The sequence below is a fragment of the Phoca vitulina genome, unplaced genomic scaffold (genome assembly GCF_004348235.1).
Source record: "Phoca vitulina isolate PV1807 unplaced genomic scaffold, GSC_HSeal_1.0 scaffold26, whole genome shotgun sequence".
Lineage (NCBI taxonomy): Eukaryota > Metazoa > Chordata > Mammalia > Carnivora > Phocidae > Phoca > Phoca vitulina.
In genome coordinates this window covers 9,725,588-9,747,610 of record NW_022589729.1, presented here as the reverse complement: position 1 = coordinate 9,747,610, position 22,023 = coordinate 9,725,588, and the positions used below count along the sequence as shown (strand labels likewise).

The window sequence follows — 22,023 nt, the reverse complement described above, 5'->3', positions numbered from 1 at the left end:
TGGATAGAATAATCAATACCTCTGAAAAGACAACATTTAACATCAGTGCTCTCAGCCTCACGTACTTTCAGTTAATCTCCCAGATTCGTCAAAAGGTCCATTTTGTCAACAACTTCTTAATTAAGAAGCTGAAGCAAAAGAATATATATATTAATATATGTATGCTCATAGATGCTACTACCATAAAACATGTTTAGAGAATCGATGAAAACCATGTAAGCTTTTGGGAGGATAACACATGACAGGAGTCAGTGCTCTCCCACTTTAAATTACAGAGACAAGAAGAAAGTACCATTGTTCTGTCTAAGCAGGAAAACCAGCAGAAGAATTTGGTTGGATTAGGAAAAGTAAGACACAAGTAATATGATAAGGTGGTAAATAAGGTGGAAATTAGAACATGTGGCAGACCGCATCTCTACTTAAAATCACCTTCTCTTTTGCCTTCCTTTCCCAGCTCACGCATAGCTGCTCATAGATACGCGCTGGAAAACCACAGTGGGAGCCTCTGGAGGTTCCCAGGCCATTTCAGCTTTCTCGGCACAGCCATCACCTCCCCCTTTTCTTTTTTTGTTAAACATGATGTCTGCAACTATAGCAATCATCTTGCAGCCACGTGACAAAGATCATGATCACCAAGAGAGGCCACCATGTTATCTGGTGCAGCTGAACCAATGCAAGCAACAATTTACAATCTCTGGGACTTAAGCCTCTGTTGTTGGGTGTCTTGTTACTTGTAGCCAAAATAAATGCCCAAATTGACAAAATCTTGTTATCAGCGGAAAAACTTACCAATTGGTAAAAAAAAAAAAAAATGATAAATTTATTATTTATAAATTATATCAAGTGATAAACCTGATATAAAATTCCTCCAAATACTTACTTTGACGTATCTTGATTTTTGACTGACACAAACAGATTTGTTTCTCTAACAATTCTTTTTTTTTAAAGATTATTTATTTGAGACAGAGAGAAAGAGCACATGAGCAGGGGTGGGAGGGGCAGAGGGAGAGGGAGAAGCAGACTCCCCGCTGAGCAGGGAGTCCTAAATGGGGCTGGATCCCAGGAGCCTGAGATCATGACCTGAGCTGAAGGCAGATGCTTAACCTACTGAGCCACCCAGGTGCCCCTCCAATAATTCTTTAAATATCATAGTTGGTTTGTTTTGTGGTAAGAAATATAGGATTGGGAATTCCCATAACAAGTATCTTCACATCATCATATTCTCAGGGATGCTTGATTCTTAAAAGTTGAGCAACAATTTCATTTTAAATATGAGTATACTTTTCTGGGGGGAGGTTGGTATACAATAAGGGCATAATATCTGACCAAAACTTTATTGCACTTTCAATGATCTATTAGTATTTCATTTGTTGAAATAAATGAAATCATAACATCAAGCTGTCCACTAGGAATCAACCCTGAGTAAAATGATTTATTTTCAGGTTAATGCTATAGAATTTTAATTCTGCACTTAGGACTACTTGCCAGAATGATACAGCCTAGATTACACACCTGTACTATCTTTAGCATTTTTAAAATAAACTCTATAAGCAGAATAGTTAAAAATTTTAATAAAGCCCCAGAGATTTGGATATGACATATTCTTGTAATTTAGCATGGCATAGAAAGCCTACTAAATGTAAAACACTAAGTAAATGTAAAATAATAATTATTTTTATTCTCATTATTTTCAAAAAAAGGGGTGGAACTTTGACATTCAAGATTAATTCTATTTTTATAATTCTACAATTTCCAACTATAACAATTAACCAATTAGAAATAGTTATAGGGCATTTTTACATAGAATACATTCCAGTAGGTACTTTGGAGGAGAGCAAGCACACAGAAACTTAGTCCCTATACTTTAAAGTATTTTTACAATAAAAATCTTACAATAACTTATGTGACCACTTTTCTGTCACTGTGTTAAATGGTATTTTTGTTATATCTTTCATTTTAAGAAGAAATACATCTTTACAGGCAAAACTACTGGACCCTATCAGAATTCCAAGTGACATCATATGTTAGGAATTCAATTAAGCCCAAACATTTACATTAAAAAGCAGCAGTCAAGATAAACCTTGACATTTTAATAGACTGCTAAAAAAAAAGAAAATTATTTCATTTTCTTGGGGGTACAAATATAACACATTCACTAATAAGACTCTGTAGATAGGAAATTAATGTCACCTACAAGAGAACAGTTTCATAGGTGAATTGTATAGTCACCATTATTATTCTAAGGTCTTTATCCGACTCTCAAAATTAATTCCATATTTTCCAGATACCTCTTTTGTATTCACTGCATATTCAACTACAAGAAAGACTACATTTAAGTGACATTCAAGGGTCTGACTTTTCTACAAAAGCTGGTGAATTAGTAAAGTCTAGAAAACACCATGTAGAATACCACACCATTGTAACTTCTTCTTCTAGCAGAGAATAGGTGTGAAGTGAGACTGCTTATATTTTTAGTGATAACATGAACAGTTTTGCTTTTGAGGATCTGAGACAGGTACATGAAGGTAAATGATCAAAGAAGAGTAATGAGTTTAACACCTATACATCTCTCATTAGAACCAAAGAGAATAGGGCGCCTGGGTGGCTCAGTTGGTTAAGCGACTGCCTTCGGCTCAGGTCATGATCCTGGAGTTCCAGGATCGAGTCCCGCATCAGGCTCCCTGCTCAGCGGGGAGTCTGCTTCTCCCTCTGACTCTCCTCCCTCTCATGCTGTCTCTCATTCTCTCTCTCTCAAATAAATAAATAAAATCTTTAAAAAAAAAGAACCGAAGAGAATACACTGAGAAATCTTTTGGTTGCTGATTTGAATGAAAGACATCTCTGAGAAATATGCACCATTATTAACTGGATTGATGGTTTCATTCCTTTAATGTTTATAAATAAAATAGAAGAAACATTCTTACACCATAGGAATGAACGTTAAATATTGGGGAAACAAGCTGAAGCCTTTTGGTATAGATTAGTCAAGGTTGTATGCTCATGCAGAAAAATAAACCAACTGTAAGTCCTTGAATGGATTTTTGGGTTGATTTGTTCACAAAGTTATGATTGGAGTTTATTTAACTCCCAGAACACTAGGGACTAAAATTTAAGCTACCTTAATAAAGTTTCTGATGAAAACCACTTATCTACACACATTTTGATACATGGATTCATTGATTGTTCGGGCATTTTAGTTGGAGTTATTTTTTTTTTTTTAATTATGTCACATTGTTCGTAGATTTACTATTCTACTTCTGTTACAACTATATACTACTGTGGCCACCACCACAATAATTATCACTTTCAATTCTTACTTTGAGAAGTACAAAATAACATTGAGGATAGAAAGGAGTAGGGGAAAAATCATTTCTTTATCACTTACCCTTATACAGGTGAATATTAACATGTTACAGGTCAGACAGAATTTTTATGAAGAATTAGGGTTCCCACTGGCACTCTTTAACATTTTATTCTAATATTTTATTACATTTTGTCAAAATGTTCATGTTTGAGCCAAAAGGAAAAAAATCTTCATATACCTTAAGATATCAATCTAGATTGTGGATCTAGATTCCCTGATCATGTTTACAAAGACCTTTTTTCTTCCTCTATTCAACTTGGTTATTTCTGTCAATTATTTATGTAACACTTAAGTTCTTCTAAGAACTTATGGCTCTTACAAATGATCAGGTAACTTTTAATATAGGATTAAATAAATGTTGTATGATGACAATATTAACTCTCATCTCTCAAATCGAGTTATTGAATATTTAATTATCTATTAGAACGTTTAGCATAACTTGTAATAGGTGAAAAATCAAAAGATGAAATGTGTGCCCTTGGGTAATAGTTGATATAAAACATGCATACATGAAGCATGTAAATGTAATACAGCAATGGAAAGTCAAGTGTTTAAATGTGTTTGGGCTACAGATATTACAAAAACACATAAGCAAAGATCACTGTCTTCTAGACTAAACAGTGAGGGTCTCATGGGACAAATGGCTGTGGACTTGAATTCGGGAATGCGGATGGGAAAGAAATGGCAGGAAAATCAACATAAGCAAAAGTAAGGGGTGGGAATCATCCTACGTGTGTATCAAAGAGTAATGTGACCAATTTGATGAATGAATAAGCTACATAGCAATAAAGGAGGGAAATTGGAACAAAAGAAAAAAGTTTATGGAGTCCCTCTGATACCATGCTGAGTTTGATAGTGAAATAGTATGATTGTGCAGTGTTGTCACTACCAGAATATAAAGCCCCATTAGAATTAATAACCTGACAGGTTAGAGTAGAAGAGACCTGGGGTAGACAGAAATGTCAGTGAGATACACTAGTAACTCAAGTACAAAAGAATGTTGAATGGGGTTTCCCTCTTGTATAGGAATTTGAACTACAGCTCCAAACAGGATGACAGATACTGAGTTCCTCCATTTAAAAGTGGTATTTCACTTCTAAAGGGAACATCAAGATTCTATTGATTTCTGAGGATAAAACTGCTCTTTAACATTGACCCATCACCTAAAACAACCAAAAATAAACAGAATTCCAGGAGAGTTTTAGAAACTCTCACTAAATATTTAGTGAATATTTATTAAATGCCTCCTATATGCAAGGCACTGCTCTATATTCATCAGCGAACAAGACAGATAAAGCCCCTTTTTGCATAAAACTTAGATTTTTCTTGGAGAAGAGGGACAGTAAAGAAACACATAAGTATATCATATGTCAGGTTGGTGGTCTGAGAAAGCCCAGTTCTTCCATGCAGAAATTTGAAAGAAGGGATGTGGCAAGCCCAGAGGAGCTTCTGAGCAGAGGAAACAAGAGCTGTAAAGGCACAGAGGCAACAATGTGCTTGGCTTGTTGAAGAGCCAGTGAATCTAACAGGACTGGACTGGACTGCACAACAGATAGAATGCTGGAAAATAAGATCAGATGGGTGTCAGGAGGCTGGGATGGGGGTTTGCAGATGATGTAGGATTTTGTACAACACAGAAATAACTGGATCTGTTTTTGAGTGTGCTGGAAAGCCACTGGAGGTTTTTGAGGCAAGGAGTAAAAAAGGAGTTATTTACTTAGTGAAGAGTGACATCAAATCCCCCCTTAACTTCCGCTAAAAACATACTCGAGGCTAAAGAAGGCATTCAAAACATGTCACTTAGAGAAACTGGAAGCAGAGAAATTGGAAGCACTTGTTTCTCATGGTTGGAACTTACTGAGATGCAGAAATGTCTAAATCTAATCTGTTGCTGTCCCCGGAGGATAGTAGGGAGTTGGAAACAGCTTGACATGGAGCTTGACAGTCTATATAAGCAAAGAAAAAGTGCTTTCCTTCAGAGAGAGATTAAAGAATCCTGATGGCTAGGTATTATCCATAGCAGCTGCAATGGAATGGTAAAATGAAGAGTACCACATGGCACAGATCAGTGAGCTTCTCCTGAGCCATGAGATGCCCTGCAATCCAGCTAGGCTTGAGCCGGCTTGAAGGTACACTGCTCATGATGACAGCCTTCTAGGAAGAGGAGACTCCAGCAAGAAGAGTTCTTGGGATGTCCTACTCTGTTGGCACCACAACAGATCCGCTCTCGAGGGCAACCCTCATGTCAGGGAACTTGGCTATGTGGAGATCCTCCTGGGACCTTGCAAGGGAAACACAATTGTCCAGGAAAGTACCACCTGACACGTGGAGGGCTTTGGTGGCCACTCAGTGATGGCAGCGAAATAATAACATTGAGAGGAGACACACTGGATTAAAGGGGACAGGAAGGAAAGAGCAAGGAGAAGGGAATGGGCAAGGTGTGATCAAGCTGAGCCTGTGACATGGTAGAATCTTTGAACCAGACATGAGCTTAATATTTTGCTGGAGACAGAAAAGTCTTTTTAATACTTGATCATGAATCTTAATTACCAAGGTGAGACTCATAACTAAAAATAATTCAAAACCCATAAGATGTTTCTGAGAGGCTTTCAAGAGTTGAGGAGAGGACAACCAAAGGATTATGTTTAAGGCAGCAAGTAGTGGGCAAAGAGCAAAGACTTTACCTCTTTGTATCTTATTGAATTAAGACAGCTACATAAACTGGTTACATAAACTTAAACGATAAAAACATGAACCAGGGTGGTGGTGGTGGAAATGGAGAAGAGGAACACATGTAAGATGATGCTTCAAAACAAAACATACTAAAATTGGTATTTAGTCGACTCAGGGGATTAAAAAATTCAAAGATCGCTGTCTGTGATAATACGCAGGTGGTGGTGCATCTGTGAAAATGGCTGTTGGAAAAGATGATGAGTTAGGTGAGAATGAACTGCTGAAGCTTGAGGTGGTGGAACAGGGCCAGAGGTCTTTGAGACGTCAGAATGACCAAAACTGTGATATTTAACCTACCTGATTAGGAGGGAGAGTCTTTCTGTTCAGGACACCCACAGTGAATAAATGGATTTGGAATGGACCCAACAAAAGAAATGAATGAGTATTCAGAGCATGGGGGACAGTGTGGCAGTTAAAGGCCAAAGTGAATTAGGAAGAGCTGGACTTTGCTGAAATCCACACAGTCTACCTCAGGGACTGAGCAGAAGCTGCCAGAGTTACAGAAGTTAAAGGAGTTTGGGAAAGAGAGGTTGCTGAGGAAATGGGGGGTACTGATGGCAGTCTTAAGAAAAAAGCTCGATATTCTATAAGGTCTTTTAATCAAACAATGTGTCTGTTATCAGAACTCACTAGCCATTAAGATAATAATTGCTGAATTATAAGACTTGATTGTATCTGTACAACAGTAGTAAATATACTTCAAATGATCTCTTTCAAGAGGTCTTCCCATATCCTTTAAAGACTAACCGCGGGGCACCTGGCCGGCTCAGTTGGTAGAATACGCCACTCTTGATGTTAGGGTTGGAGTTTGACCCATGTTACGCATAGAGCCTACTTTAAAAAAAAAAAAAAAGAAAGAAAGAAAGACTCTAACAGAAAGTTCCAATCCAAATTAAAATGTGTCTCCAGTTGTCCATATTGGTGAGGGAGGGAGTTTAAAATACGGATGAAGAAGACTTGATTTAACATATTACATCTACAGCCCAACATTCTCTCTATTAAAAAAAAGAAAAAAAAATCTTTTTTTACATACAAAATACAAAATTTTACTTCAGTCACTGAAAAAAATCAGAAAGGGAAAATTAAGGGTAGAAGAGATTCTCTGATAATACAAAAAAAAAGTCATACTCTAAAAAAAAAATAGAGGCCTCAAAATTTCACCTCAATTTTGATGAGGCAAAAAGAGGAAAATTCTTTTTCCATAAGCTATAACCTCTTTTGCTATTTTCAACCTCAAACTAAGTAATTTGAAAATATAAGGGGATTTATAAATGATGATAGTGGTTTAACCTTCATTTAAAGACACACAGCCTGTGTTGCTCTCATAAAGGCTTCTGAAAAGTTGGTATGTAAAAATATCATTTATATCATTCAGTAGCTTCAGGCAAATTTTCAAACAATTATTTGCAAATGCTACAAAGACATTATACCACAGACTCCTCATCAATAATACAGCCTTGAACTGATCTGGAGCTGAAAACACTGCCATGGTTTCCAATTAAAGACAATGAAAGACATGATCTGTGTTCTTTCTCTGCTCTCCTTTGACTCTCACCCCTGGAAATCATGCATTTTGGAATACTAGCAGTAACTAATAAAATCTCTTTCTTGTTTATGTTCTTTTATTTTATTTTTTTTTAGCTTATCTATATATAGACAACAAGTAAGTAAACTTTCCAGGCAGCCCAGCACCCAGTGAAGCTGTCAGCTCTCCTGTTTGTCATATTTTAGTCCAAGCCAAAGCCAGCCAGCTATCCTCACCCAGCATAGACTCTACATTCTCAAGGACCAGAATTAATGAATTAACTATTGATTAAATTCCACTCTAGCAAATCCACCAAGGCAAATAAATGAACTACCCAGGGCACGTGTAGGCCATGGCCAAACATGTCTGGGCTATCGATCACTAGTTAGTATTCTTTTGGGATATAGAAGCAGCTGATGATAATATGACAAGTACGGAAAATGCGATGTAGAAACAGAGTTTATTTCTGAAGGAGCAGCATACAGAACTAGAAGGGCTCATGTGATCTTTCAGCATTGTGTTCTATAGCGTCTTTGGTTTATATATAATAGGAAAAACATGCATAAGTGCTTGTGCTATAAATGTCAGAAGGCATAAGTTAAGGCCAAAGACAAAGATGAGTTGATGCGTTCCATGCATATAACCAAACAGGCTGATATACTATCTGTATATGTTATTAAAATATATGAAAGTTAAATGTTACTTACTATTGTGTCCTACCAAAAATAAACAAAGAATCTAACAAATATGTGTCTTATTAGAAACCAAATCATTTTAAGTGCTATTGAAGTTAACTCAGTCTACTGACATTTTTCTGGAAGAATTTCTCATTTGATTTTGCCCATCGCTAATACAAAAAAGACTTTTTTGAACCAAAATAAAAACATAACTAACAACTATACATTGCCAGAAGTATAATAAAATTACACAAACAATAACATGCACATAGGAGGCTAACTGCTTTGGTGTTAGTGTAATTTTGATTAAGGACTTGGCAGCCCATGGCTGCTCATTAGAGTCTTGCCTTTGGAAAATGTTGCTCTTCTATGATGAATCATTTTTAGAAAGGAAAGATTTTTCTTGCCAATATTTGGTTGTGAATGATTTCTATCAAGGTTTTTCTAGATTTTTGACAAAAAAAAGGAAGCGAGGAAGGAAGGAAGAATGAAAGAAAGAGAAAAACAACAAAAAGGAAATAAAGTTGGGACGCCTGGGTGGCTCAGTCAGTTAAGCGTCTGACTCTTGTTTCAGCTCAGGTCATGATCTCAGGATCCTGAGATTGAGCCTTGCACCGAGCTCCTGCTCAGTGGGGAGTCTGCTTGAGACTCCTTCCCCTCTGCCCCTGCCCCCTCCCCTAAAAATAAATAAATAAAATCTTTTTTAAAAAAGGAAATAAGGTTGCCAAAGGGATTAGAATTAAAAAAATATATATGTGGTGAGAGGGACTTTCTGTGGCTGGCCAATATGGAGTACATTTCTCTCTGACTGACCACCACTAAAGAGTGTGCAGGAAAAAAAAAAAAAAAGAGTGTGCAGGAATTACAAAAGCAAACAACCGAGGATTCTGAAAAGTTAACAATAGAGGCAGATCAGGAGGGGAGCCAAAACTTGAAAAAAAAAAAAAAAAAAAAGAAAGCATGTAAGGATGAATTTGTCATAGTTTCCCCTCTTTCATTTCCCATTTTAACTCAAGAGCAGCCCCAGTGTGGAACTGTGCACTGGGCAAGAAAAGCCCTATCTTTCTGGCCAGAGTACAAAAAGGCCTTACAACCCAGAAGGTGTGAGGAAAATCCCTGTTTTGTTTTTTCTTTTTTTTCCTCTGGACCCTGCTCTGAGGATGATTCTAGTCAAGGAGCTGTACTATAGCAGTCCTGGTCAAATGAGAATCTAAAATCCCAAGAAAAATCTCTTTCTGAACAGAGGAACTAGGAAAAGGGGCCCCCGTGGTCCATAAATGGTGTGTGGGAGGGTATCCCTGTTTTTCCTTCTATTTTCTCTCATCTTATTGCCCCCAACACAGCTTCATTTATATAAAATGTAAGATAACTTGGAAAGCTAAAATTCCAAGAGAAACCATGTCTTATCTAGCCAATCCCACAGAGGAAGTACAAGGGATCTGAAAAATGTGGGAGAAATCCCAGAGAAGAGAAAGCTAACTGATCTTCTAATTCTGTGTATGAACCAACACAAGTCCTGACTCAACTTCAAACTATACATGCCTGGTTGCTTCCCATGCAAAGGAAATCTGAGCATCACAGCAAAGACTTTGAGACCTGAACCATTACATAATCCCCCAAACAAATACCAGATTAGCCACTGAAAGGTGCCCGCATGGAGCAGACATGAAGCAGCATAGCAAAACTTTTGAAAAATGAGCTAAAATTGGAACCACTGAGCACACAAGGCAAGACAGAATTTGCAGTCTGAAGCTAACCAGATGATTACCTGCTAAATGAAACAAACTAAAACTTCAACCTTCAAATTTTTAACAGGACTCAAATTATCACAAACTAATATTTAAAATGTCCAGGAAACAATCCAAAATCACTCAGAATCACACAAATCAAAAGAAAGTTGAAGTAGCTATATGAGTATCAGACAAACGATGCTTGATAATGAGAAAATTATCAGGAAAGTAAAAGGATATTAAACAATGATGAAAGAATCAATTTACCAAGACAGAGTAATCCTGAACGTGTATGCACCTAATAATAAAGCATCAAAATACATGGGGCTAAAAACTGATAGTTCTAAAAAAGAAATAAATAAGCCCACAATTATATTTGGAGATTTCAACATTCTTCTCACAATATTTGTTTTTGAGAACAGTGCCAGGGAAGGCAAAGAAGGCTTTCATCAGTCTAATTGTAGTCTTCCACTTGATCATGAGTTTTAGCTTTGCTAAAACATCCCAGCTTTCCACTGTACCTAGGTAGTCTTAATTCCTAGGAATCTCTGTTTGTTTCTCCAGAGAATACACTTCTGGTCTCCTGGGAGTGGAATATGCCAGATGGAGCAAGAGAAGTAGACATCTGCCTGCATAATATGGTGGTGAGGAACCTTGAATTTTTTGATGGTTAATTTTATGCATCAACTTGACTGAGCCACAAGGTGCCCAGATATTTGGATAATCATTATTTCTGGGTTTATCTGTGAGGTTGTTTCTGAGGAGATTAGCATTTGAAATGGTGGACTTGGTTAAGCAGATTGCCTACCCCATGTAGGTGGGCATTACCCAATCAGTTGAGGGTCTGAATAGAACAGAAAGGTTGAGGAAGGGGAAATTCCCTTTTTTTGCCTGACTCCTTGAGCTAAGACATAGGTTTTCTGCTCTCAGCTTTGAACTGGAACTTACACCATTGGCTCCCCTGCCCCTCAAACCTTTGAGAGACTACAGCACCAGCTTTCCTGGGTCTTCAGTTTGGGGTTCTGTTTCAGGAGAATCCTGACTAATTACAGTTCCCAACCACTTTTTTTCAGACTTTTACTAATCCCATGATTCCAGCTTTGAACCTTAACCCATCTTCCTCTTCTTTACTGTCTTTAAAGTTTATAAGTGCTCAGACACTGAGGTTCTCTGCAGGGCAAATTAGTCTGTTTTGTGTCATTATCTCCCTCTACCAAACAACACTTTGTTGTAAAATATTCTCCACTGCACTAAGTCATTTGCTTCTCCTTGCCAAATATTGCTTCCAAAATTGTGTTGAAATCTCTCTTCTGTTGTCTGCTCCGTCATTTTCCTTGTTCTTGTTGTATAACACCCTTTTTAATGTTTTTGCCATCAACTTAGTATATTTGAGGACAAATTTTAACCACAACTAAAAAATACTTTTCTTCTACTATTATCTGTAGGAATCTTTTTAAAGGAAAAAAGTATCCTAGGAACAGACACATATGAGCATTTGTTTAATTTCTAACAAAGCTTACAGATTTTTAGCTACATCTGAATATGTAATTTAAGACATATTCTTTATGCCATTCACCTGGGCTTGAGTCATGAGGATGCTAACAGACAAGAAATTTGACAATATCCACCCACCTAACTATAATTCTTCCTTGAGTTCTTTGACTGGACTCAAATGTTGCATCTTTCATGATGCCTTCACTGATAATCCTGGGTAGAGTTTGGTGTTTTTCTCTTTATGTCTTTCCTGCATATTATAAACATATATTGTAGTGTGTTTCACATTATTCTATAAACATTTGTTTTAGGGCAGTGTCTCTACAGTGGACTGGAACTTTGAAAATTTAAAATCATGCCTTATACATTTTTTTGTATTACTTTTTCTTTTTATATAATTACAGCCACAAATATATCTGCTGGTACCTTTTTCATTTGACTATTTTGCCTCTGCAGAGTAGGCAATTCTGTGTATAAGTGGGGAAAATCTGCTGACAGGATTATCAATTAATTAGCACATCTGAAATTAGATAAGTATCTATCATGTGTTGGATAAAAGATGTATTCAAGGAGACAAGATACAATTTTTGCCCTGAACAGCTAAGCATTCAATTACTTGGGTTTTTCTAATTATTTTAATCTTTAGTTCTAGTACAGATATTTTTAAATGGATTTTTAAAAAGACCTAGAAATGTTAATATGTTGCAAAGGAATCCTTCAGAATTGAAATCTCTTATAAGATTATTTTGGTCAGTGTGTGTATGTGGGGTGTGTGTGTGTGTATGTGTAAAGGTGAAGGGTGATACATTTGGTGGGGGAAAAAGTATGATGTGGGAGCACTCAGATTTCTTTCTCTAGCCTCAGACTGATGTAGAGGGAAGAAAATTGTCATCTCACTTTTGGTTTGGGAAACTTGATGTTAGATCTTTTTATTACTATTATTGTAACTTGAATTGAAAAGAGACTCACTTTCAAACTATGGCCATTTCTCAGCAACAAATGGAGATCCTACCAAGAATCTGATAAAGTTGGTAACGGTTATCTAAAGATTATCTCCCCTCTTTTTTTATAGATGTTTCTAGCTTTAGTGCAATCTGATATATGTAAATCTATTTTTTTCAAAGAGATTAATTTAGAAGGTAGTTAATCTAATTAAAATTATATTCTTTGCATTACCAAAGGATTCACTTAAGGACACATTTAAATACAGAAAATCTTTTGTGTATTTAAGCATTTGTTCACAGGTTACTAAATAAAGGGAAGTAAATCTGGAAAATCAGGGACATTAAAACTTAGATGATGCGTCCAGTGAAGATCAATACCTAATTATACAAAAATTTTGATTTACAGATTTTTTTGGGTGGGGGGGAAGAGGCAGAGGGAGAGAAAGAGAATCTTAAGTAGGCTCCACGCCCAGTGCAGAGCCCAACACAGGGCTCAATCTCACAACCCTAAAACCATGACCTGAGCCGAAATCAAGAGTCTGATGCCTAACTGACTGAGCCACTCAAGTGCCCCCTGATTTACACAGATTTTTATGTCAACTTTTTATTTATTTATTTTTTATTTTTTTATTTTTATTTTTTTTAAAGATTTTATTTATTTATTTGAGAGAGAGCACATGAGAGGGGGGAGGGTCAGAGGAAGAAGCAGACTCCCTGCCGAGCAGGGAGCCTGATGCGGGACTCGATCCAGGGACTCCAGGATCATGACCTGAGCCGAAGGCAGTCGCTTAACCAACTGAGCCACCCAGGCGCCCTTTATGTCAACTTTTTAAATGAGATTGTCATTGCTGGGATGAAATCTTTGATTTTAACTTTCATTGTTTATGATCAGCTCTTTAGATTAACTGGCAAAAAATTTTACCTTGAAGTGATGCCATGAATTGTGGGTGTTGGTATATCACTTGGGGTATCTTCCACAGTGGTGATTTGGGTTCCATTACTTTTCACACAGGCATATTTGGTGCAGACTTCAACCTGCAAACATTAGTTTCCAAAAGAATAAATCCAATTATTTTCAAAACATAGACTGCCAATGGATCAAATCCACCCATCCTCATCACCCATCCACAGGACTCTGCTATAGTTCTCCACAGCTTCTTGGAGTGCTATTAATATTATTTTTTTATGTTAATTGACTCCACTGGAATGAACTCAGCATAGAATATAGAAATGAGCTCAAGACAACTGATTTAGTGATTAAAATGGTGATGTTTAGCCTCTGGTTCCAACCATTCAGAAAGAGACAGACATAGTAATCTATTTGGAGCACAGTTGAGGAATGGAAGATGATTAGGTGACAGTTTGCAAGCAGAATAGGTTATCACTGCATACTGCGCTCTAGATCTATAACCAGGTAGTGTAATGATGACATCTTCCGGAAGTCTTGACACTTTACAATGAATAGCCTAAATGCTAATGTGGAATAGAAGAAAAATGAGGCCTAGAGAAGCCTTTCAATGTGGCTGAGCTATTTTATATTCATTTGTTCCAGCTGCAATTGTATTTTTACCTTAATCACAGCAGAAAATCATCATTTACCCCTTTAATACTGCCACCTAATCTGAATAAGAACAGAGGAGGGTGGAGTAACTAAAGATCAGAAATGGAGTTCATCAAGCATTAGTAACATAAAAGAACACATGCAGCAAGAGGGAGGAGAGACGAATGAATGTACAAAAGATTGTTAGTGGAACATCCACAAAGTGACATCATTCTGTTCCCAATGAAAGGGTAAGCCAAAGAGAAACTGTACTTTTTCCAACGCTAATTTCCTTTCAGCATCTAATACATAAATGGAGGAGAGAAGCTGGATACAGATGAATCTTAAACACTAATGTTGAGCTTAGATGTTAGCACAGAGAAGTGAATGAAGCAGTTCTCTGAATTTCCACTGGCAACTGAGAAAAGACAAATGCGATTCTTACTGTATTTAGTAGTTATGTCATTTTATTCATGGGGCACTTTACACCTAAATAGGAGTTGAGGAACATTTTTATGATGCTGTTTAAGTTGTGTACTTTATTTACGCCATAGAGTCTTTTGAGGTAATGTTTTGTAGATATTTCGTAGATACTGTCAAGGTCCTCCATTCTAGGTATGTCCCATGAAACCCCAAATAATTTAAAGGCAAAGGAACTTAAAATATATTTGAATTAATGACAGTAAAACTTCATGCATATTGGGAAATATTTGACTATATGGTGCATAATGAGATAATTCAAAATCAACTCAACTGAATTTATTATATAAATAATGTGTGCCCAATATTATAATGGGTATTGGCACAAATAATTTTATTGAGGCCTCACAAGTCCATTTTCATCAGTTTGTAAATTGGGGGTTAGAGAAATCAGGGCATACGATCAAGTTGGTAAGATATGAGATATCTGATCTGGGTTTTACTTACACTATTGTCTTACCTAAATATTAAGCAAAGCTTTAAGTTCTAAACTACTTAGCTATATTCAAATGGTTCTCCAAAAAGCTTTTATTTTGACTGTGGAGAAATGTGTCAATATTTTTCTCATTCTTACTAATGTAATATTCCAGGTGTTCATCTTTGGGGCGGTTTCTGCTGCTACAGCTACATTGCATAATGTGAATGAAACACAAATATAAAGGTTTACAGATTCACATTAAAAATAAAATTGAATTGAAAATTGAAATTATTATTTCAAAAAAGGAATTCATTAAAATAAGTAGATATTTGCCTTGGCATTTATGTCTGCTTTATAATCAATAGCTTTTTTGCAGAGGGGGTTAACATAGAGAACCTTAATTCTAAAGTATTAGGCATATCAATTAGATGCATATTTTAAATGGGGCCAAATCATCTTTGACACCATAAACGAAAATCACTGGAATTTGATATTCAAATTTCCAGTGATGCAACAACTATTTCAAGCAGTATTCCTGGACTGTGAAGAGCTTCACAAAAATATAGTTAACAAGGGTAAGAACATCTTAGTTCCTAATAACACAATTTAAGTATTAGATTCTAATTTGGTCTTTTGTCTCATCTTTTTCCATGTCCCAAATCTGATCAGAAATGCACTTTCCTCAGGCCACTAGTGACTCAAACCAGTAGGTATGAGTGAAGCCTGTCATAGTAGAACATGCCTGAAACACTTACACATCAACTCTTGCTATATAATCAGAAAGCTGGATCAGGACGTGCATGCATAGCACCCAGTGATCTCACCTTACATTGTATTTTGAGTCCTGGTAAAGTAAATGAATAAGTTGCCTTTTGAGGACTCAGTCAGCTTTCTCCATGAGGGCCCAAAAGAGAATAATCCAGCAAATCCTCCATCACCTTCCTAAACTAACCTGTTCATAAAGTTATATGGCTAATTATTTTGATTGTGATTTTTATTTTATAATTTGACCTATGATGTGCAGGCACATATGGACTCTCTAAAAACCGTGAACATAAGCATCAGTCTAAATGTTCCATGCTAAGATAACACAGGTGGGTTAATGGAAATCACAGAGTGTAAAAGAAAATAATCAACATATCTTTCTTCTTTTATCAAATTTTAATTTTGTTTTCTGAAGAAGCTAGGCCTAGCAGTGGGAGAGGCTAAAGCATTGGTTGTAGCCAGATGATTGTGTATGTTTCACCTTCAAATGTGGGGGAAAGAAGGGGCTGGGAAAATAAATGAGGTAGCACTTAATGGACAAAGCCAGTGAAAAGTTTCTGTGGTCAAAGAAAATATCTATGCTTAATATCTTCTGAAAATTATTTACAAAGCTCTTATGAATGTTAGAAGTAGCACAGTTTCTTTAAAAATTTACCAAACTGCTACCCTCCTCTATAAACTTTGAGTTTCTGAAACACTCTGTTTTTATCATTAATTTCCACATTTGGCCTTGTTATCTTTTATATCCCAATACTGTAATAAGATTTCCAACTCCTTGGGGAAAAGTTCCTTATTGTAAATGCCTTAGTTGTCTCTATATTTTTTCTATTTTGAAGGTCAGTAGATCTCGAAGAGGTCTATGAGAGTTGGGCCTCACATGGTCAATGCACTCTGAAATTGCATGCTAACTTCTGTCAGATAAATACATACATGTTTTTCTAGGGCAGGGTGCACTGACATCATCAGATTCTCAAAGAGGTTCAAGGGCAAAAACGTTTAAATACAACTCTTCTCATGTAGGTTAAGGGTTGCCACACGTGATAAAATTCTTCAATATATTTTGTCTGCCATATATTCATTTCTGTTTTCTTGCTGCCTTCCAAATCACAGAATGCTAGGGGTGGATAGAATGTTTTAAGTCATGGAGTCCATTGTCCTTACAAAAAAGATAATTGACACCAAACAGGTTATGTAACTTCCTTGGAGTTATTAAATTAACAAATAGCAGAAATAGGGAGAAAAAAATGTCTCCACATTCACAGGCTGATTCTGCTTTTGATATCAGTAAAAGAACCAGGCAGAACAAAAGTAAACTGCATAGCAAGATTTCCTGACAATATATGACTTGCCCCATTTTGCCTATGAGAATATCATCACCACTGTTTTCCATATTACCATTATCTTCTCTCCAGAGACTCATGTGTTGGGCCACAGCAAATAGATTTAATCCTAATCATTTTCTCTCTTTTCTCTCCCCTCCCCAGTATATAAATAATCTGTAACCAAGACCGAAGGTGTCCACTTAGAGACATAGCCCAGCATGTTTTATTTAACATACTTATAAGCTTAACCATCAAAAAACAGTGCTCTAACCTGGATGTCATAGATAGTGAAGGGAGACAGGTCTCTCAGAATGAAAGACCCAGGCACATTCATTCCAGTCTTGTAGAGCTTATTATTTACATAGACAGAATATTCAGTGACAACACCATTTGGGTTTGAAGGAGATGTCCAGATGACACGCACAGCTGTACTGTTGATGATGACAACCTCTGGAGGAAGCATGCCCTGAGGCTCTAGAATTAAAGGAAGAAACTGAATAAACTCCAGCTGTCTCTGAAAAAGCACTTGTTAAACTCAGTGCATATTAGTATTTAGGTTTAGCAAAGGATTCGTTGCTTATCTGCTTTTCTCTGATGAAGTTATCACAGTCTGTAGTCCTCTGTAAATTGGCTTATTATACTCTCAGTTAGAAACCATAAGAATTGGTGGTAAAATGCTTTATACCACCAGCATAGTGCTAATCTTCAATACTATGTGACCAGTGGGATATGATGATAAATTATTCACCCATCTGCAGCACTAACACATATCTATTATTTGTCTCTTTTTCCCATCCCTTCACTCCATACCTCCCAGGGAAAAAAAAAAAAAAGGAAAGAAAATTTGCTCCTTAAGCAAAAAATAAAACTCAAATACATTGAGGCTGAGGCTGGTGGAACGTAAAAAATCATTTGATGTTACTAGCTTGTAACTCAAGCAATATGAAGCAATAATGCAATATTGTCATTATGTAAATGATTTTGAATGTTGATTACCATAGGTAATGATGAAATCTAACATTAGGAAAAAAATCTTGCTTGGCGTTAAATTACACAATTATTCAAGCATGTCAGAAATAACTATGCAAAGACCTATTTTTATCATAAGAACCCATCTTAACTAGTTGAAAAATTGTCCTTGTGATCCATTCTATTTTATAAACAAAAGGTGTCGACCTTTGGCACGACAAAGGGAAATGGGTTCCACACTTAAAGTGCTCTGCTAATGACCTGGAACACTTGCTTGGGAGGTAATGATATTATAATGTTTATAATGAGACTTTATAAAGCCAAAAAGATTAGAAAGACCATTCCAAACACATTTCAGATTCACAAGTTGCTTCCCTTGCTTCCTCCCCCTTGCTAACTGGCTTAGAAATGAGTCATAGACAATTTTTCTCAGTGGCTGAACTTCCACCTACCATTTCTGGTGACTCAGGGAGAGCCCTCACTGTGCCTGGCTGCCGTTTTGAAAAGCATACTGCTTCTGAGAGCAAATCTTAAAAAAAATGTTCCTAAATGTCACCATTTATTGATGCGAATTCAGCTCCAAACTCAGCATACACCGAAAAGAACAGGAACAAACTGGGCTAATATCCCATTATTAGAGCCTTGTGCTGCTCTCTCTAAGGGACTGCGTATTGATCTGCCACTTGACGACAGCGAGCACTTAAGCATTTTAGTCCCAACCCCCTTCCCTCCAACACCGGAAATTTTATGATGGAGGGACGACTGATCTCAACCTCAGCAAGAATCAATCAATTTCATTTGCATCTCTGAAGCCAAGTGTCCCTTGAAATCTGGACTCACCCCCATCGAAAGTGGTTGCGCGCAGTACTTCACCACTGATGCTGTGGACTCCATTGAAGACAGAGATAAAAATCCGATACTCTGTGTTTGGATTTAAGTGGCTGATGACATGAGAGTTTACATCTGGGAGGATTTTGAGAGATTCATTTGAGGTAGCAGAACTCCAAAAAAGTGTATAATATTCAACATCACCTTGTAGGTCTTGAAAGGCTGTTAACAATAAATGCAGGATACTGTAAATGTGGCTGATCTAAAAGCGCCTCAGGGGAAAAAGACAGAGGATAAACTTTATCTTCAGCTCTGTCTAGAAGGGGAAAATGGAACGCTTATGGACACTTCTTTATGGTGGCATTGTTTTTATTTTTTTAACAAAGTTGATTTTCTTCCCCTTACCCCATGATTAATTACATAGAGACTTATCTTTATAGGAAAATAAATTTCTAAATTTCTTTTAAATATTTTAGTTATGCTACTTACAGTTATTCAACTAATCTTCAGAACTTTAATATAACAGTTACAAAAGGAAACTAAGAGTAAAATAAAGTATTCAAAACATGGAACATCTTCCATTTCTAAGTAACATCATCTTTGAGAGAAGTCTATGCTAATGCAAAACAGGGTATTTTCTGATACGGATCCTAGAACTTGAGGCATTTTTAAAATTGCTAAATGCTACCTAAAAGAATGTTAGACAGATATCCTGTTATGTACACTGTTGAAGAAGTAGACTGATACAACATGCTCTCCTTAAGGATTTGCTCAGTAGGATCCCAGGATGATATTTGAATTTTTATCAAGGTTCTCATTCTTTTCTCCTAGTTCACTGTGTTTCTATGAATTAGACAAATGTTTAAAAGGTGCCAAAAACAATCACTTACTGTCTCACAAATATAACTCATTAATTCCTCAACCATCCTTTCAAAAACCAGTTTACTGTTTTCTTTTTCTGCTTTTACCCGATTTCTCCTTCTTTGCCCTAAGTTCTGCTTCTCATTACCTTTCTACAATGATGCTTGGTGGAAATGCAAGCTGGTACAGCCACTTTGGAAAACAGTATGGAGGTTCCTCAAGAAGTTGAAAATAGAGCTACCCTATGACCCAGCAATTGCACTACTGAGTATTTACCCCAAAGATACAAATGTAGTGAAAAGAAGGGGCACATGCACCCCAATGTTCATAGCAGCAATGTCCACAATAGCCAAACTGTGGAAGGAGCCGAGATGTCCTTCAACAGATGAATGGATAAAGATGTTCATATATACAATGAAATATTACTGAGTCATCAGAAAGGATAAATACCTACCATTTGCACTGAAATGGGTGGAACAGGAGGGTATTATGCTAAGTGAAATAAGTCAATCAGAGAAAGACAATTGTCATATGGTTTCACTCATATGTGGAATATAAGGAATAGCGTAGAGGACCATGGGGAAAGGGAGGGAAAACTGAATGGGAAGAAGTCAGAGAGGGAGAAAAACCATGAGAGACTCTTGACTCCAGGAAACAAACAGGGTTGCAGAAAGGAGGGGGGTGGGGCATTAAGGAGGGCATGTGATCTGAGGAGCACAGGGTATTTATGCAACTAATGAATCCTTGAACACTACATCAAAAACTAATGATGTACTATATGTTGGCTAATTGAATTAAAAAAAATAAGGTACATAGATTTTACCTACAAAAATACAAAAAGAAAAAAGAAACAAGAAATAAAAATAGAAAGAAGCCATAAAACAGCCATATTTTCTTAGGTAGGAAATAGTATAAGTATACTATATAGTATACTGCTCTACTTATGTTAGTATTATTTTTAAAGACCTTAAGCAGAAACTATTACCTTGGTTCATGTTAAAATTGTGGGGTGGAATGTTGGTTTACGAACCTCCTGAAATTGTATGTAAAAGTATGCATCAAAACAGTTCAGTAGCACTCGTCCAAGGATTGAGAAGAAAAGATGGCATTTCTCTTTATGGTCATTAAAGTACAGTGTCTCTGATATGTGAGATTGTAGCATATGGCCACTTAAAGGAATACCGCTTTAGGGGATGTATGACTTTCTTTTAAGGACCCCTTTTCCTTTAGATCTCGGTGGTCTTGCATAAAAACTGAATGCTGAGCACACTACTGCTTTGAATTTATCTCTAGCAATAGTCAAAAAGGTTTGGTATGCCAGCCTAGTTGAAAGAGTTTATAGTAAGAGATCTTTAGTAACAAACTTGGAAAATTCTGGGGATTAAGATTTTCTTTTCTCTGATATCATAATATGTAAGTACCTTCAATAATGAGGTCATTGTTGTGCATTGGCAGGAACTGGTTATTCATATCCATCAATATTTTCCCAGATGATATTAGTCAAGTATAGCAAAGCCAATGGTGCTGTGAGTGCAAAAGTTTCTTCTTTCATTAGAATTATTTTTTTTACTGGCTTACAATGGTATTACTCATTAATTTATGGCAGCTGAGGTATAATGGAAAGTATACTAGATTTGAAGTTCATGTTGTATTTTAGTTTGTTAAGTGAGGACTCTGGTTAGAGATACAAGCCCTAAAGATATAATTTGATGAAGTGCTTTCAAACTTTACTGGCAGTTATAAATGGGTTTTACCTGGGTTATTAAATGTGCCTGATATCTATTCCATTAAGTTTCAATCAATGTACCTATGTATATACATTGAAAATATTGCAGCTAGTGCTGTAAGTTCAACATGAGAAAGATTGTGTGTTGATATCTGGATAAAATTCCATTGGATACCCATTCTTAGCCATGTACCATATGTCAACCCTTTTGAAATAGAACAAAATCTATTGTCCCTCAAAAGATAGAAAAAGATGGCAATTGAGTTCCTTTGGTTATGTCTTACTCCATGATATGGAGGCCTCTATAACCAGAATCAGGCAGCATCTCTGGGCAGTAAGTGCCAGATTTCTGCATTGTCTTGCCTCTCACCAACATCTCCTTCAACATTTCTTTTTACTCATTCATTTAGTGCAGAGTCCAAAACAGAAAAATAGTAGACACACATTATATCTTCATATCCTAGTCATCTGATGAGAAGTTCTAGGAGCATGCACAGGAGTATGCTTTTTTGTTGTTCAAACAAGTTTTTAAACTTCAGTGGGTTCTTCCCAAGTCACTGAACTGTCTAAGAAATAGAACATACATCCTCAGTTCAATAAGCCAGTACAAAATTAAAGGCTGCTGACCTTGAGTCTACCTCTGAGAG

The 22,023-nt window shown here is 36.6% G+C and overlaps 1 protein-coding gene across 1 annotated transcript in view; it reads right to left on the bottom strand.

The window, feature by feature from the left end:
• Positions 1-22,023, bottom strand: part of USH2A (usherin) — a 682,897-nt gene that overhangs the window by 181,884 nt on the left and 478,990 nt on the right. The window contains exons 44-46 of the mRNA XM_032422367.1: positions 18,802-19,011; positions 17,264-17,466; positions 13,390-13,502 (exon numbers count right to left, since the gene is read on the bottom strand). Of these exons, the coding sequence (XP_032278258.1) occupies positions 13,390-13,502; positions 17,264-17,466; positions 18,802-19,011 (526 nt within the window). The remainder of the gene's footprint in view (positions 1-13,389; positions 13,503-17,263; positions 17,467-18,801; positions 19,012-22,023) is intronic.